This window comes from Salarias fasciatus, chromosome 5 (genome assembly GCF_902148845.1).
Source record: "Salarias fasciatus chromosome 5, fSalaFa1.1, whole genome shotgun sequence".
Taxonomy (NCBI): Eukaryota; Metazoa; Chordata; class Actinopteri; order Blenniiformes; family Blenniidae; genus Salarias; species Salarias fasciatus.
In genome coordinates this window covers 12,595,715-12,614,094 of record NC_043749.1, presented here as the reverse complement: position 1 = coordinate 12,614,094, position 18,380 = coordinate 12,595,715, and the positions used below count along the sequence as shown (strand labels likewise).

Sequence of the window (18,380 nt, the reverse complement as noted above, 5' to 3'; positions counted from 1 at the left end):
AGTAGAGGAGTGTAAGGCTGTTGTCCTGTGAGAGACGTATCATCTTCACTGTCTGTCCTCCACCTGCTCCGTGTGTGTTTTACAATCCACCGGTACAGATTATTGTTGCATTTCATTCGGCTCAGATCTGACTCCATCGCCGTTTCCGGTGTGGTGCGTCAGCTGTTGCACGCTTCTTTCTGTCGTCGGTGTGGGCGCTTCTCCCAAATCCATTAATGCATTTGTCCTTCTAGCACACCTGAGGAAGTGCTTCTGAAGACATTCACAGTTAGCGCCGGTTCCCCCTCCTCTGTCTGCGCCCTCACCTTCCCAGGCTGCTCGTCTCCTCTACTCGACCGACAGTCATCCAATCGCTCACCATTACACTGTATGTCGATGAGTGTGTTTCAGTCCGTGTCTGTGTGTGTGTGTGTGTGTGTTACCGTCAGCTCCAGGAAACCTGATCACAGCACTCATGCATAAAAGAGAGGAAGAGGGGCAGTGGTGAGGAAGAGAAATGCAGCGTTGCAGTTCTTGTTTTCCCCTGTGATGGGGAGAGGACTGCCTGGGCTTTTCAGATGTCTGATGTGATTAGGCAATGTTAAAGCTGCTGTAGTCATACAGGAACAGCAGGACTGGAAGCACAGAGGGCACACTCGTGTTTTCAGGCCTGATGAGTACAGGTTTGATAAATCACATTCAAATACAATGCTTTATGCTCTAATTAAAGTTATGATTCCACTCAAACGGGCAAAATGGAGAGGAAGGATTTACAAGCAAAACCCTCAGCTCCCTGAACGTGGCGTCCCTGTGAGTGTATCCGAACAGCAGTGTGTCACACACCAGTTGTTTCAACACACAAGTGGAGGTCACAGCTAAAACAGCAAAGGCTTCCGAAACGCAGCGTGCCGCTCTGCACACACCAAACACTGGTCTCTGCCCCTCCGCCTCTGTTCACTGCGCTCCTCTCTCCTCCGCTGCCTCCTCTTTGACGTCCTTCCTTTCAGGGTGTAGTAAATTAGAACGAGGGCCAGGCTTTAGTGCTCCGTCTGAGTCCTCAGTCTCTGATGACACAGCATCCTCTGGTACTGAAAGGAAGGGATGGGGTGTGTGTGTGTGTGTGTGTGTGTGTGTGTGTGTGTGTACAGACTCATCATTGTAGGAACAAGTTTAGGGTTCGACATGCAGTAATTATATCTGAATTTAGAGTTATTGCGATGTCTTTAGCGAGGTCAAAGTAATGAAAATACAGTTTCAGGGTGTGTGAGGGTGGAGTGTGCCATCACGTCTATCTAGTTTGATTTTAGGAATGAAATTAATTTGAAGAGTTGAAGGTCACGCTTTTTGTAACATAAGTTGAGTTAAACATCTTTTAATGTGACATCAATAGTAGGTACACAGGTTTATATGCATTTAATTTTGACTTTATTGCCTGTGAGTCTACTAAACTAAAACAGTAATTAAGTTGCTGATATTGAAATATGATGGTGAAGGTGTTTGAGAGGTTTGCGATGCCTTGTACAAAATGTCTGCATTTGTTGGCAAACAATACTGAAGATGTTTTTTTATAACTTGGACACTTTCAGTGCCAAGCACTGATTATATAACTGCCTGTAGTCCATGCTGGGACATGTATGTTTGCTACGTTACGCTACTGCCACTGAACAAACTGCTGTTTACCTGACAGCTTGGAGAAATGTAGGGTGTTTGATACACAGTGATGCAATTGAAGAAGGAGAATGTGAAAACTACATTTAGTCTTCTTTATTGATTCTTGTTTCTTACATAAACGATGTGGGCGAATGTGGCTCAGTTGTTAGAATAACTTATCTTTCAGCCTCATAGTTGGTGGTTTGTCAAAGTGTCCTTGGAAAAAAACAAAAAACCAAGTTGATACGATGGAAGATGAGCGCCTGGAATGGCAACCGTCGCCTTTGGTGTGTGTGAAAGTGACAAACAGTGAAATTGTGTAAATCAGGTCATCGAGTCACTTTTCACCAGCACTTTAACTACAATGTGATGATAAAATATAAATATACAGTTTTTGTTGTGAAGCAGTTAGCTGGTCTTTGTCTGATGGAGTGGTTAAGAAAAATACAACCCCCCATTCCTGTGATTTACCATATTTCCCTGCTTCCATCTTGGCCCTCTTTCTTCTGCTGTCCTCCTCTACACATCTCTCTCTCCGTTTCTCCCACTGCTGCATACCTACCCGCTCCCACTCCTCCTCCCTCCTCTGTCTACCCGTCCATCCCAGGTTTGGCTCTTTCCTCTCTGCAGCTCTTTGGCTTTCTGTTCTGCATCACTTGCTCTCCATCGCCTCATTTTTGTCTCTGTCTGGACCTCTCTCTCTCTCTCTCTCTCTCCCTCTCTCTCTCTCTCTCTCTCTCTCTCTCTCTCTCTCTCTCTCTCTCTCTCTCTCTCTCTCTCTCTTTCTCCTGTACCCCTGCAAGCCCCTCTTTATAAACCTGCTTCTCTATTCGCCCTCTTTTCACACTCACACACACACACACACACACACACACACACACACACACACACGCAGTCCTTGCAGCTGCATTCTGACTCCAGATTCTTGCATATGGCCCTTTTTTTTTTCCGACGCCTTGTGGACATTCAGGAACATTTCTGCAGCATTTGCTGCGATATGAAGGCCACTCTGCTGACTGTATAGATATGCATTTAGCAATGTAATTAAGATGTTAGGACAATATGTGTGTGTAGTCTGCCTTGAAGGACTGCACTTTAATTTGGTGACTCATACAGAGATTTTTTTTTTTTTTTTTTAAACTTGGCACCTTGTTTCATGGAAGCTAATTTAGGGGACACGTGTTTCTATGTTTACCAGTCATCCCATCAACCCAGTGTGTTATATGTTTGAGACTGTGCTCCCACTGGAGGGCTTTGTAATGAGCCAAATGATGGATGCAGTTCAGAGTCTGTGAATTGAGAAGTGTTCCTGATATTGTGGTCAGGCCCATTAACATACATGAGAGAGGCACAGTGTTAAAAACGGTGCAGTCCACCGCTAAACGAGCCACAGTCCAAAAATGCAATTGAGGTAAAACCTCAAAGGAAATCTCCAATAAAACTGATATTATTACCTTGATAAAGGCAGATTTTATATCACAGCTGCTGTACTGCATCGCAGTGGTTTGAACATGTGGCACTGGTCTTCATTCTTTTTGGCTCGTGAGCTAATTTCACATGTCAGGAGTGGTTGTTTTCATAGATGAACAGACGGACAGTTCCCCACCGAGTGTAGTTTGGTCTTCAAAATCTCAAAATAAGACCTTTGCTCTGTGCTCTCTGTAACTCATCCATGTTATGTGAGACAGTAAAACACAGTGAAGTCAGTAATTAGCTCATATATATCGGGCTCTGTTACATTTTTATTGCTTTGATACAAGACATTTGCACAGGGTTTTGCAGTTTGATATAAATTCTGTTGTGAAATCAGCCCTTGAGAATGAAGCTTCCATTGAGAAAAATCCTTCATTTAGCATTTCCAGTTTTGGTGATTCATTGATTATTGATTAATGTGGCAGATGATCAATTAAGGGAATTGCCTGACATTTGGATCCCTTGTTGCAATTATGCCAAGTTGCCAAGGATGCATCAGCAGCACATTTTCTGTCTCCGAGTCAACACGGTTTGTTGAGTTGCCAAAAGTCTTTTCTTACAACTTTGCGGGTGTTCATGGAAATCTGATTATTTTGTGTCTGGTGTTCAAAAAAATGAAGCAGTGTTTCTGAGGGAAGTTCTCAGAATCACAGTCAAATCTATAGGGCTTTTCTGTGGCAACATACTTTACATCGATTGGCCTCTGAAGCACAGCTATGCATGCGGGGCATAAGTAAACTGCTAATGAGATATTACTCACTTTACAACCTTTCCCTCCATCTCGGTGCCCTTTTCGCCTGCTCAGCACAACACTTCGTTTGACCTTTGAGGCAGATTTACCCAGACGGCATGACGGTAGATCCCATGACTCCCTGTTTTTTTTTTTTTTTTCTTTTCTTTTTTGTGCTCATATAACATTTTTTTTGTTGGTTTGTTTGTCATGTGACAGGGAAAATTAGGAGAGGATATTTTAGTTGGCATAGATGCTTTATATGCACAAAAGAGAAATAATGACGGTGGGGGGGGGGCTTGAAGGGAGAGGGGAGAGTCTTCTGATGCAGAGAATACATTTGTTAATGTTATTTTTTAGATTTCAGGGCACCATTCGTCTCTGGACATTTTGGGTCTTACCTGTGTGTGTGTGTGTGTGTGTGTGTGTGTGTGTGTGTGTTCACGTAGCTGCTGGTGTTGCTGGTGGGACACGCATACTAAAGACCAAATGTGTCATTTTTATTGTAGAATAAATTGCAGCCATTGGAAGTTCACTGAGGACATTGTGACTGTGATTCCATGTCTCAAATGTAATGCCATGGGGGTTTTTTTGGAGTCAGAGGTGATGTTTCTGTCAACAGTGATGGTTTAGTGCATATTTCATCAAGCCTTCTGTGAACATTGACGACAGAAAATGGTTTAATAAATGCACAATATGTGGTAAAGACAAAAAAACAACCCTTTGCAATGTGCCAATGTGCACGTTCACATCATTGCCCACAGACATCAGATAAGGCCCAACCAATACAGGTTCATCCAAAAAAAAAAAAAAAAAAAAGATTTTGGCATTTGTTTTACAGTAATAACATCTAAACTGAAAATCAAGCATTTTCTTAAATTTCTAGTGCTCTAGGTAAAAAAAATATTAAGCTAGTAAACTAGGATTATTTGACACTTTTATCCATAAAAAAATCCAAAATATATGAAAGTTTCACTTGAATATTTTTCTCATTAATATTCAGACTTTTCAGGATTCAGTACTTCATGTCTTGTCGTATTGTAAGATATCGAAACAGAAACTAATCTATGAGCAGGGCTCCAATAAGAGAAAAGCACAGACACAACCCGAAGACACATTAAATCTTTGAAGTCAAGTTAAGAACTAAAACTACAAAATAGATTAATCCATAAATATGAGCAGACGTGATTGAAAAAGTCACTTTACAGGGTTTTTGCACATCAGTGATGTTTACACAGTTACAAGCTTGAACACTGCATTGCGTTGTTTATTGAGATGCATTTTATTCGTCAGAGCATCCGGACACTAACATGGAGCGACCACACACAGGTACGCACAAACAACAAACACACTGCTGCTGCTGCTGCTGCTGCTGCTGCTGCTGCCTCACCCTGTGGCCCAGCCCCACTTGGCCCGGCGCTGTTTATGGGTGGGGAGTGGTTGTTGAGAGCCGAGAGTCAGCAGAAATGCCTCTGATCGATGACAGCATTTGCGGTTCCCTTCCAGTAAGAGCTTTAAACTTGGGAAAGAAGAGAGTCATTTAGCCACAGAGAGGGGCCGAGCTTCCCATGCGCCCGTCTGCCGCTCCGGGAGGCGGCTTCACGCTTTCTGCCAGGAGGAGCCGGGGACAGAGGCGCACCCTCAACCCACTTCCTGGGTGACGGCAGCGTGTCGTCTGTCGCTCTTCTGCACCCTCCTTCACACGTTTTATACGTTCCCCCCTTTTTTCAGATCCCGAGACAAAACCCTGCGAAGCTCCCTGTTCGCAGTGTGAAATGTTCTAAAAGGGTGAAGTGATAATAACACAGTGAACAGTCTTATCAGGATCTGTGCTGTGGCTCCAGGGAAAACCAATGCAGTAGTTTAGCCATAATTCAGAGGTGAACTCAGTCAGCACTTCCTTTTTTCTTTAAAAAAAAAAAAAAAAAGAAGACAATAACAACGTTGCGTCAATGTTTTTGGAGTGATACACTGAGTGATATGTGCCTCGCAGTGAATAGTTTGTCTAACCATCTTGCTATCTCTGTCTCTCTCCACAGACATTTATAGTCCTAAACAAAGGGAAAACAATCTTCCGCTTCAGTGCCACACCCTCCTTGTACATCTTAAGTCCTTTTAATCTACTTAGGCGAATAGCTATTAAGATTTTGATACATTCATATCCTTTCAAGTGATTCGTTTTCAGTGTTTTACTGTGACAGAAAAGCAGATGCAGTATGTTATTATATATCAGTGGTTTTCACAGCGTGGATGACTCTCCCCAACACGAGCTTGATGGTTTTTCATATAATAACATATTATTTTAGGGATCCAGGCAAGAAAAAAAAAAAACCTCTCAATTCTTCCTGCTTCTCCGCGCTTTGAAAACCACAAAAATAAATTGTAATTGACTTAAAGTTTTTCCTCCATATTGAATTTTCAGTTTATGTGTGTGGTGGTGTGGGTCAGCCATGTTGGATCTTTCCTTAACCTTTGAGTTCTCACGTTATTCAGCATGATCATCATGTGTACCATTTTGACCAACTGTATATTCATGACATTTAGTGACCCTCCGGAGTGGTCCAAACAAGTAGAGTAAGTATGCGTCTGCACTTCCTCTCCCACCTTGTATTTATATTCTCCATGCCTGAGCTGCTCCTCTTCATATGATTCTTCCTCCTCTTTTCCTCAAGGTATACCTTCACGGGTATCTACACATTTGAGTCGCTCACAAAAATTGTTGCCCGAGGTTTTGCTATCGACGACTTCACTTTCCTCAGAGACGCATGGAACTGGCTGGACTTCATGGTCATCTCAATGGCGTAAGTACACACATGTGCCGGTGCTTATGGAAAGGCAGAAAAAACAAAAACATAAACAAATACATGAATTACAAAATGTAAAAGAAAACCCAATTTCAATTAAAGTGCAAAACCAAAAGGGTTTTCACCTTATCAGTGAACTTAAATTGTGTATAAAAAGCACAATAATCATTGGATGAGAAACACTGCGGTCAGTGAGACATCAGGCTGAATTGTGCTCATTCAAGACATTTGTTGGATTTTTTAATGAAATTGAAGAGAACAATGTTGATGTCGAATGTAAAACATGTTTTTTGAATATTTCACTATCTTTAGAACTGGTATTCTACATTAAGAAGAGCATGAAGTTAAAATTGCATATACACTGTATGTCTTGACAAAGCTTTGGGGTTTTCTCATCATGTACTCAAAACATTTTTCTATGCTTTCATTTGACTAATTCTGCTCAGTTTAGATCAAATTCGGTTTGCTTGTAGCCCGAGCTGAATAGCACTGACTAAAACGACACCATCAGGGGTGTGATTTTCTTCGTCCTTATTCTTATTCTTAGTCCTTCCAGCCTCGGATACACTGTCTAAGCTTTCCCCAGCAGTGTCAGAGACCCATTATGTAGCTTTTAAAAATATCACGTGCCATATCCTGTGTCATGCGCTTGTCTGTGAACGCTGCAGAGTAGATAGATACCCTCCACACCCAGAAACCTTCCTCACACACAACCGGACAGCTGTGGCCCTGACCACCATGAGGTGGTTTAGTCCAGATTTAAGAATCTCATCAGCATAGGAGATTTGCTGAATTCTACAAACAGATTTCCTCCAGTTCTTCCAGTCCACATCACATCATGTTAATATTGTTTTTTTTTTTTTAAATATCAATAATGCAATAATCTATCATTCCTTCCTCTTTCCGAGGCGGCTGCTGAGTAACTGTATCTGATCCACCTTGCAGGTATATAACAGAGTTTGTAAACCTAGGCAATGTGTCAGCCCTGCGTACGTTCAGGGTTCTGAGGGCTTTGAAAACTATTTCAGTTATCCCAGGTAAGACGGTCGAGGTGTGTGTGCCGGCGGGGGGGGGGGGCGAGTCACTGGGTTGATGTTAGGTGTGGTTTTGTTCCTCTCCTCTTGCTCCTCCTTCCTTCTCTCCCCGCTGGTCGGACAGGTCTCCTCTCTCTCTCTCTCGCCATGGTGTTCCCCCCCTCTTGGTCTTCGATGGTGGTGCTGGTGTCTTGCTCTTGCGCAGACGTTCGTGCGTGTGTGTTGTTTCCTCTGTGTGCGTGTGCGTGTTGTGCATCATGGAGTTCTGTTCTGTGTGTCACCCTACCTTGTTACAGATACATAACAGAGTTTGTGGACCTTGGGAATGTCTCGGCGCTGAGAACGTTCAGGGTTCTCCGAGCATTGAAAACAATTTCTGTCATTCCAGGTGAGACTCCCATTTAAACACTAAGGCTGAGATTAGGTGATCTGTTAGCCGCCTTCATATATGTGTTTATTTATTTTCGTTTGTTTGTTTTTTTCTTCTAATGAAAAGGATTGGTTCAGATTTCTATTTGTTTTTGTTCTAATTTCGCTTCATGACAATCAAAAATGGTAGCAATACATTTTTGATAGGCTTAGCAGTCTACTGGTGGTCCTGATTAAACAGTTTGTACTCATTTAACATTTAGTATTTCTTAACAATAGGAAAAAACACTCTTTTTCATTGTGTTCAAGTGTTTCTAGATGCATCTGTAAATGTCCAAAACTCAGTGCTAACACAGAGGAAGAGGTAATACTGCTTTCACAAAGTTAATAGGTGAATAAATAAATAAATCAATAAATCAATACAAAAATCACTGTATGGGTAAAATCTTTACATACTTTTACCTAAATGTTGATTCATGTCCTCAGACTGCCAAGCCTAATTTGACGACACCAATGCTGCATGGAGCTTTTATACACGCTTTCTACAAGTTTGGCTTTATGAAGCTCTTCCTTTGATTATGTTTTGTTTTTCAGTTCAGTTCTAAGATTCATTCAGTTCAGATATAAGATTTGTCTTGAGTTTTTTTTTTTTTTTTTTGAAGAACTTTGTCCATCCTGAAGGTGAAATGAGGAAACAATTTTAAGAATTTGATAGACATAATTTAACAAAGCTATTTTATCAAACCACAGTCGTAAAGATAAAAGTAAAATCCTTCCGCACATGTATAGCTCAGTCAAAATTCTTACTAAACACAATGCCACATTTAGAGAATTCAGACATTTAGAAAAAAAAAAACCTTCACACAAAGAGTAGACAGTGCAGTGAGTAGTCCGCTCACTCTTCAACATATTAAAGCAGCCCGAGGCGTCACCGAACGCTGAAAGTGGGACAAAGGGGTGCCTGGGATGGAAACAGTTCTTCAGTTAATGCAAGGTCATCATCGCGCTTTAGACGTGCGATGCTGACACAGACGATTCAGCCTTCAGCCTTGGCGTTTAAATGACCTGCATGCCACCTCTCATCGACCCTATCCTCCTCCCGGCTGCGCTCTCTTTCTCCCCGTCACTTCCTGCGCTCGACTCAGCCCGGCCGTGTGTGACGTTCGAGGTTCTGCTGCTCTCGTTTGATTATTGGAAAACGGCTGTTAAGGGATGTTCCCATTGACAAACACAAGAAGCGAAATTCGGATTATCTCCCATTCTCCTGAATTCAGCCGCCGTGTCACTTGCTCCTCCTCAGAGGAAAATGCTTCCGATGACTCGGCTTTTATTCCATTTCATCTCTTCATGGTGGAGGTGTTGTGAAATTATGAGAGCTAAATGTCTTTCAAATGGAAGCATCCCTTACAGCTACTGTACTTATTCTGACATGAAGCACATTTTCACAAGCTGTTTTTTTTTTTTTTCAACAAAAAACTTTAATATTTCTCCAAACTTTGGTCACGTGTGTGGAATATGTTGCTGCTCTGAATCTGTCGTCAGTGTTTTCTGGTTCTCTGTGTCACAAACATTAACATGAGCTGGTACGCAGACTTGTCTTTTTCCAGTTTTTCCACTTTATTTTCAAGGCTAGATTTAGTTTCTAATGGAAATTCTTATTAAGATTCATTGAAACACAATAGAAACGTGTTATTTCAGTATTCCTGACACTAATGTAATCTGAAAAGACCAAGAAAAGTAAAGGATTAGTTACACCCAAATAACTGGCATTTTAAAAGAGAACAGAAGCAGAACAACATATTCTGCTGCGGTGACTTGAAATATTAAGTTCCCACAATAACACACACTGTGGGTCTACCTGTACCGGTAAGGTGCTGTGCTTGCATTATTTATGTGTGGATATCAGGGAATTCCATTTTCAGTGATCAAAATTTTTCACACTTTAAAACAGGAAATCTTTATTTTTCAAGTTTTTTTTTTTTTTTTTTTAATATGCAGTAGGCTCTGCTGTGATCCTGGTGCGGATTAGCTCGAGTAATACCGCAGGAAACACACACACACACACACACACACACACACACACACACACACACACACACACACACACACAAACACACACACAGGGAAAACATGCAAACTCAACACAAAAAGGCCCATCCAGTGTGTGAATCCCCGACCTTGTCACTGTGAGGCAGCAGCCAAACCACTGCTCCACTTCAGGCCCCTTTTCACAATTATGGTGATAAAATCCTTTTTTTTTTTTAATGAGTTTTTTTTTTTTGTCACTTTGCACAATTGAGAATCAAAATGTTAAACTGAAGACATTGAAGAAGGTAAAAATTACTAACAAAAATAACAAATCTGCACATTCTGTTCTCCACTTTTACTACTTCCAATTACTAAAAAAAAAAAAACAAAAACAAAAAAGATAATCCATTCTTAAGATAAAATTGTGATGCCACAAAGTTGATGATGGGTCTGATTTGATCGTGTGTGTGTGTGTGTGTGTGTGTGTGTGTGTGTGTGTGTGTGTGTGTGTGTGTGTGTGCGTGCGTGCGTGCGTGCGTGCGTGCGTGCGTGCGTGCGTGCGTGCGTGTGTGTGGAACAGGCCTGAAGACCATCGTGGGTGCTCTGATCCAGTCCGTGAAGAAGCTGTCGGACGTGATGATCCTGACCGTCTTCTGTCTCAGCGTCTTCGCTCTGATTGGACTGCAGCTCTTCATGGGCAACCTCCGGCAAAAGTGCGTGATCTGGCCAATCAACATGAGCGAACACTACCTGGCAAATGGCAGCAGGGGCTTCGACTGGGACGAGTACATCATGAATGACTGTGAGTGATGAACATCACAGGACGTGTCTGCGCTGTTAACAGTATGCAGCTTCTCAAAAATATTATATTTCAACAGTTTGCTGACTCAGAGTCCTAAAAACACACTGCCTTATTCACGTGAAGTGATTTTTTTTGTGACTTGTCTGATGGAGGTAACTGTTTTGTTTGTTTGTTTTTCTGTAGCCAACTTCTACTTCCTCCCTAATCAGCTTGATGCTCTGCTGTGTGGAAATAGTGGTGACTCAGGGTAAGTCAGCACTCCGTTCGCTAAATCCACGCCATAATATATCTGTACCGTGCTTTCAGCAGGTTTTTTTAGGGTCTCGTGTTGTTCTTAACATCTGGACCTGTGTTAGTGTTTGGGGGTATTTGAGCATCGGATGCTTTCACAAGGTGACTGAGACAATTCTGGTGAGTGGCCAAATAGTATCGATTGCAGATATTGAAACAGTAAACAAATGTTAAACTTCAGTAAAAGCTCAGCTGTACGTGAGTATAAAAAGTGGTATTGATCCAGACCTTTATTAGAGATTAAGTCCACAGCAAATCTGCAGTCAGAGTGCAGAAACCAGTCCAAGGTAAACCGAGGTTCAGGAGAACTACGGAGGAGCCGAAGACAGGGGACCTGTCCTATCAAGACAAAAAGATTCAAGGAGACTAAATGATCTCTCTATCCACAGCCATCTTAGCTGTAGCTCTCACTAACTTTCTTCCTCTGCACTTCCCTGACGGTGATAACACGCTGCACATCAGTGCAGCTTTTCAGACCTTTCCTGCGCTTCACTGATCAACTACTTATGTGTCCTCGATGCACAGTTTGACCTGCAACACTCCTCTGAGATGTTAAAGTTGCTGTCGTTCAGAGCATCTTCTCACTCCTACTTTCCACCACATTCTCTGGTGTTGCGCCGATCACAAGCGTAATCTTTTCTAAATGAATATGTCTCATCGCATCTGTGATCCACTGACCAAACGTCTGGGGCTGAGAGTCCTTCCGCTTGGTGAGGGTGAGTCTTCTGGTCCGGCAGAGAAGAGCTTGCAGTCATGTTTGAGTGCAGTTTGTTCAGAGAGTATTCCAAAGGAATTAGACCAGGTAGTGAAATTGGGGGAATTCGACACAACCTTAACTTGTACAACAGAGAGTCTGAGGCACTGTGACGAAGAAGAAATCCTCTTTAAAAGCTACTGGTTCTCTTCAGTCACCTTCTTATCTTTGTTTAGGTTCTTCTAAATAGATTCATTCAATATTTTGTACAGTTTATGTGTCTGATTTAACAGCCTGTTCTGTTAAAAGGGTGTTTTTTTGTGAAGCTTGTTTGGAGTGTGTTGGTACAATGGTGGTGTGATTTCTTCCCTGACTTCCAGACCACTTCACTTTCTCTCTATGTGGCTATTTTAAAACTTATGTGACACTAAATTAGCATTTATTCAATACAATGGTCACAAAGAAACAGAAAAACAATCTGCAATATCGGCATATTTTTAAAATTCAGATCGTGCTGGTGCTGTACGTATTAAATTGTGCATTCACACACACACACACACACACACACACACACACACACACACACACACACACACACACACACACACACACGCACACACTCGAAGCAGTCAAACATGTATTCATAATTGATGAGTCAGAATTGCTTCCTTTTGAAAAGGTTATGAAATATTCAAGTTAATCATATCAATATGCTACTGCTGAGACTGTACGCCAAGACATGGATGCACAAGGAAACAATGGAATAAAAACAATATTTTTCCGAGGTTGTGTTCATGGTCGCCACAGTGTCAGAATCTGGTAACAAAGACCAGCCGTACTTGAGGTGACACTTTTGTGTTGCTGCGGTTTCATTTCAGGCAATGTCCAGAAGGCTTCACGTGTATGAAAGCTGGAAGGAACCCCAACTATGGCTACACCAGTTTTGACAGCTTTGGGTGGGCTTTCCTCACACTGTTCCGCCTCATGACCCAAGACTTCTGGGAGAATCTCTACATGCTGGTAAAGTCATTCTTTTTATAACTATACAGGCTCTCTTTTTTTTTTTTTCGTCACTTTGATTTCCTAAAATGTTTCCTGAAATTGTCAGTTCCCATGACTGCATGGGCTTTTCCTTTCTCCTAATCCAGACATGCCCCACTACCACAGTCATAACAGCCTCACTTCATTTGGCAAATGGGCCACTCTGCTGTGTGTGTGTTTATGTGGGTGTGTGTGAGAGAAAACAAAACAGAGAGAGAGAAGGTACATAGTATAACGGGTGAGGTTTTCCCGGAAAAAGCCTTGGGTTAAATATAGACTAAAAACGTACGCGTGATCTGATGGGATTCTTAAAAAAGACACAATCTTTTTTTTTAAATGTGTCACACCTGTTCTGATGTGTCACTGTTTTCCTTCTTAGACTCTGCGAGCTGCAGGAAAGACCTACATGATCTTCTTCGTGCTGGTCATCTTCGTGGGCTCCTTCTACCTGGTGAATCTCATCCTGGCTGTGGTGGCCATGGCGTACGAGGAGCAGAACCAGGCCACCATCGAGGAGGCGGAGCAGAAGGAGGCCGAGTTCAAGGCCATGCTGGAGCAGCTCAAGAAGCAGCAGGAGGAGACGCAGGTTAGTCTCACACTCATATTTTCACCATTATCATTTTTTTTGTTTCATATCATGAAGTTATTCCTTGCCCTGTTTTTCTTTCCAGGCTGCCGCCATGGCGACGTCCGCCGGCACGGTGTCGGAGGCCGCGCTGGAGGACGAGCGGGACGGCCATCTGTCCCGCAGCTCCTCTGAGGTCTCCAAGCTGAGCTCCAAGAGCGCCAAAGAGCGTCGCAATCGCAAGAAGAAGTGGCGTCAGAAAGAGCAGGAGAAAGAAAAGGGAGACAGCGAGAAAGTGGTGAAATCGGAGTCGGACGACGGCAGCAAGAAGAGCACCATTCGTTTCCCTGGCAGTCGGTTGGGGAGGAAGACTTCTATCATGAATCAGGTGATATTTTCTGGAAAACCTGCAAAGTCTGTTATTGTTAATATGCTTATTGCATTTCCCTACTCTGTTTTTTGTCTGTCTTTGCTGATTCGTGTTCATCCTTATTGTTCTTTGATTTACGTTGTGTCGTAGGTCCCGCCTCTCTTTATTGCTCAAGCTCAATCTGAACGACTCCCTGACTAACCCTGGCTGTGATGGCTTCTCTGTCCCTCTCCAGTCGCTGCTCAGTATCCCGGGCTCACCCTTCATGTCCCGCCACAACAGCCGCAGCAGCATCTTCAGCTTCAAAGGCCGCTCCAAGGACATCGGCTCCGAGAACGAATTTGCGGACGACGAGCACAGTACAGTGGAGGAGAGCGAAGACCGCCGAGGCTCCCTGTTTATCCCTTACCGTCGCAACAGCTACAGCGGCTACAGCCAAGGCTCGTCCCGCATTCACCCGCTGGCGCCCCACTCTGGAGGGAAGAGGAACAGCACAGTGGACTGCAATGGCGTGGTGTCTCTCATCGGCCCTGGGCCCGGCAGACGGCTTCTGCCTGAGGTGAAAATAGATAAGGCAGCCACTGATGACAGTGTAAGGACGTCCGTGGGACACCAATACAGTTTAGGCATGATGGTGGTGATGGTGGTGGCGGCCCTGGTATCTGCAGCTTCTCCTTCACAACCTCTTCCCCCTTGGCTCTTGTCCTTCTTTTTCCTGAACCTCGATAACTCTCTTTCCCTTCTCTGAACTCCTGTATTCAGCTTTATTGTTTTTATCTCTCATCTCCAGCCTGATCTAATGGTCCCTTTCAACTGCTTTTCGTCTTTCCCTTTTTTTTTTTAACACATTTGAAAAAATACTAACCAGCTGACCATATCTAAAATATATGACCTTACCAGCATCATGATCAATAATTTGCTGGTGAATATTTGAGACTATTGCAATAATAACAGTAATATGTCTGCATCCTCATGTCAGCAAAGTCACTCTTATATAATGGCCATGAATGCATTTTACTTTAAAAAAATAGTCTATATGCTTTCTAGTTATTGTTGAAAACGTTACACATCGTCATCCCTCCTGTCTCTATCCCTGCTCGTATCGACCCCACTGTACCTCTCTGCCTCTCCTGTTCAGTTCCTGCGATCCCATCTATTTTCTATTTGTCTACTGTCTCCTCTGCCTCTTGAACAGCTGGATGGTGCAACAACAACCCGAAAACTGTTCACTCACAACGTTTCTCCTCATTCTAGCTGGCATGGTGGACCCTCCTTTTATCCTCAGCCGACTGACCCGCTTTTACCTCTCTGAAACTGTAGCATGACGGAGCAGCAAACAGTGTCTTGAGTTCCCCTCCGTTGTTAACGTGCATGCCATCGCATGCAGTTTTACTGTCTCAAAGGGATTGTAGTCATGCTCTGAAGATGTTAGAAGCTTTAATTTAAATTCTCAAATAATTTTTGTATTGATGGTCTCTTGCTAAAGTGAAAAATTCTGGAGAAAATTGATTCAAAAAGGCAAGAGAGGAAGGAAAAAAACACCTGCTCAAAAGGTTTTCTAAGAAATGGCAGTAATTATCATGAAAATGAGCTCTTTCACAAACATTAGAATAACTTTGAATCATTTTTAGATTTTATCTTCATCATTACTTCTGTTTTATATATATCTGTGAAATTGTAGCAAATATTGTTTTAAATACAACTATATATTCTATATACTAATAAAAAAAAATACTTTTGGAATATTATCACTATTATTAAAATATTTTCACCATATTCACATAGACGTTACTTGGAGTTGTCAATTTTCAATTCAACATTTAATAAGACTAGATGCTCGTCTGCTAAATCAAGGCGACTATTTGAGAATTTAAATCATGAGTTTGAAATTTTTAAAATGACATGTTGTGGGACATTCTTGAAGTAAACCAGATAGGCCATGTGAGTAAAGTGTTTCATTGACTACTGCGGATGTGTAAAGCTTCATGGAAGCTTTTGCATTCTCGGCAGTGTGTGTTTGAGTCAGTCGTCCGTCTGAGTGACGCTGCGTCTTTCTGTGAGCGCAGACGACGGACGTGGAGATGAAGAAGAAGCACGACTCTCTCATGGTGTCAGTGGATCAGCTCAACTCCTCCTTCAAAGGAAAAGAGCGGGCCAACAGTCAAATGAGCGTCGTCACCAACACACTGATAGAGGGTAAACAGACTGCTGTTCTCATTTTCCCTGTTAAAAGAGTTAAAACTGAAAAAAAAGAAAAAAAGTTAGTCGGAATCATGAATGAGTCGTGTTCCTTTGTTTCCTGGTCTCTCCCTGCAGAGTTGGAGGAGTCTCAGAGGAAATGCCCCCCATGCTGGTACAAGTTTTCCAACGTCGTCCTCATCTGGGAATGCTGCCCCCTTTGGCTCAAGTTCAAGCACATCGTCTACCTGATCGTCATGGACCCCTTTGTTGACCTTGCAATCACCATCTGCATTGTTTTAAACACCCTTTTCATGGCCATGGAGCACTACCCTATGACTGACGAATTTGAGGCTGTCCTGTCAGTGGGCAACTTGGTGAGAACCTGCAAACCTCCGTTTGTCCCCGTTTTTTTGATTTGTGTCATTTTTATTTTAACAAAGAGAAAAAAGAAAAAGCTTAAAGCCACATGCCTCATTATCTCAAGAGCTACAGAGGCACCACAGATTGCTCCTCCTACATGACCTCAAACCAATTCATCAATGCATCATTTGATATGTGCACTTAAGAAAGCACATGCATAGAGTATGCAGGAATCTGATGGGGTCTCATTAAAGATTTAGGTCCATTTCAATGTAGCCAGCAAGCCTGCTCCTCAAACTCCCATCACCCTCACTTAGTTCACACACCCTTCTTCCGCTGCAGCTCACCTCAACTGTACTCAGCTCTTTCTCTCTCTCTTTTTTTCCTACGTCAGTTTTTTTTTTTTTTTTGGTAGAATCTTTACGAACCAGCGTTGTAGCAGACATTCTGCTGCTCTGCCCTTGCTATCAGATATGACTGTAGCACAGCTGTCTGAGGGCAGCAGTGATGTTGGCTCAGTGCCAGTATGAAGACAGGAAGTGAGGTCGTAGGCGCTGGCAGTGCTGACTGACTGAAACAGGAATTGAACTCGGAGGAGTCTGCGTAGTGTGATGACTGGTGCAGTGTGAATCACTGGGTGTTCTCTGCAGCACTGATCGGGACACACGGGTGGCTGTTGGGGGTTCATACAGGAAACAGCACAGAGTACTACAAATCCACAGAACGTCTTTCTCTCTGACATTGCTGTGTGAGAGTCCTCAGTCTGCATCTCCCATGTCAGTTTTTTAATAGCATCACGTCACACAAAATGCAGTCCAAGCAAGCAGATTTCTTTCCTTTTCTACAGAATTTTGCCCTTTAGCTTTTGAGAGTGAGGAAGGGTTTGAACAACTGAAGGTGTTTATACTTGTGTTTTTGCTCTCACTCATATGCAGTTATTCTTGGAAGGCCGTCAGATGTAATCGCTACCATTAGTTGTGTATTTTTGATTAGTCTTTATATGGACTTTTTTTTTTCAACAAAATATATTTAGACCTAGTTTAGTAATTCCCAGCACTATTCTCTGTGGTTCTGCAGGTTTTCACAGGTATATTTGCTGGGGAGATGTTTGCTAAGCTGATTGCCATGGATCCCTACTACTACTTCCAGGAAGGCTGGAACTGCTTTGATGGCTTCATTGTGACTCTGAGTTTAGTTGAGTTGGGCCTGTCTAATGTGGAGGGTCTGTCCGTGCTCAGGTCTTTCCGATTGGTAAGTGACATGAAACTATTTTCAGCTGGTTCTCCTTCAAGAATTGAAAGCGTTTGATGCATGCCTGTCCCCTCTTTTTCTCCCGTAGTTAAGAGTGTTCAAACTGGCCAAGTCATGGCCCACCCTCAACATGCTGATCAAGATCATTGGTAACTCAGTGGGAGCCCTGGGTAATCTGACCCTGGTGCTGGCCATTATCGTCTTCATCTTCGCCGTGGTGGGCATGCAGCTGTTTGGCAAAAGCTACAAGGACTGTGTGTGCAAGATCGCTCTAGACTGCGAGCTGCCACGCTGGCACATGAACGACTTCTTCCACTCCTTCCTCATTGTGTTCAGAGTGTTGTGTGGAGAGTGGATAGAGACCATGTGGGACTGCATGGAGGTAGCGGGACAAAGCATGTGCCTGATCGTCTTCATGATGGTCATGGTCATCGGAAATCTGGTGGTAAGACGCAACACACCGTAGGTTCTGCTCAATATTAGCGCCTTACACTGGTTACCCAACGTAGGATCAAAGGTTAAAGCTTGTGGTGGGTTTCTCTCCAAGGTGCTGAACCTGTTTCTGGCTTTGCTGCTGAGCTCGTTCAGTGCAGACAATCTTGCCGCAACAGATGACGATGGTGAGCCCAACAACCTCCAGATTGCAGTGGTCCGCATAAAGAAAGGAATTGCCTGGTTCAAGACCAACATGCACACTCTTGTAGCCACAGTGCTCAAGAAGGTATATCATGACCAGTTCTTATGTTGCCCTATAACTT

At 42.9% G+C, this 18,380-nt stretch overlaps 1 protein-coding gene across 1 annotated transcript in view; it reads left to right on the top strand.

Annotated features, from left to right (window-relative positions):
• The window catches only part of scn8ab (sodium channel, voltage gated, type VIII, alpha subunit b), a 38,431-nt gene that overhangs the window by 6,883 nt on the left and 13,168 nt on the right, over nt 1–18,380 (top strand). The window contains exons 3-17 of the mRNA XM_030091690.1: nt 5,872–5,990; nt 6,317–6,406; nt 6,505–6,633; nt 7,967–8,058; nt 10,648–10,869; nt 11,053–11,116; nt 12,733–12,874; nt 13,275–13,481; nt 13,567–13,848; nt 14,066–14,389; nt 15,897–16,026; nt 16,147–16,385; nt 17,449–17,622; nt 17,711–18,067; nt 18,170–18,343. Of these exons, the coding sequence (XP_029947550.1) occupies nt 5,872–5,990; nt 6,317–6,406; nt 6,505–6,633; nt 7,967–8,058; nt 10,648–10,869; nt 11,053–11,116; nt 12,733–12,874; nt 13,275–13,481; nt 13,567–13,848; nt 14,066–14,389; nt 15,897–16,026; nt 16,147–16,385; nt 17,449–17,622; nt 17,711–18,067; nt 18,170–18,343 (2,745 nt within the window). The remainder of the gene's footprint in view (nt 1–5,871; nt 5,991–6,316; nt 6,407–6,504; nt 6,634–7,966; nt 8,059–10,647; nt 10,870–11,052; nt 11,117–12,732; nt 12,875–13,274; nt 13,482–13,566; nt 13,849–14,065; nt 14,390–15,896; nt 16,027–16,146; nt 16,386–17,448; nt 17,623–17,710; nt 18,068–18,169; nt 18,344–18,380) is intronic.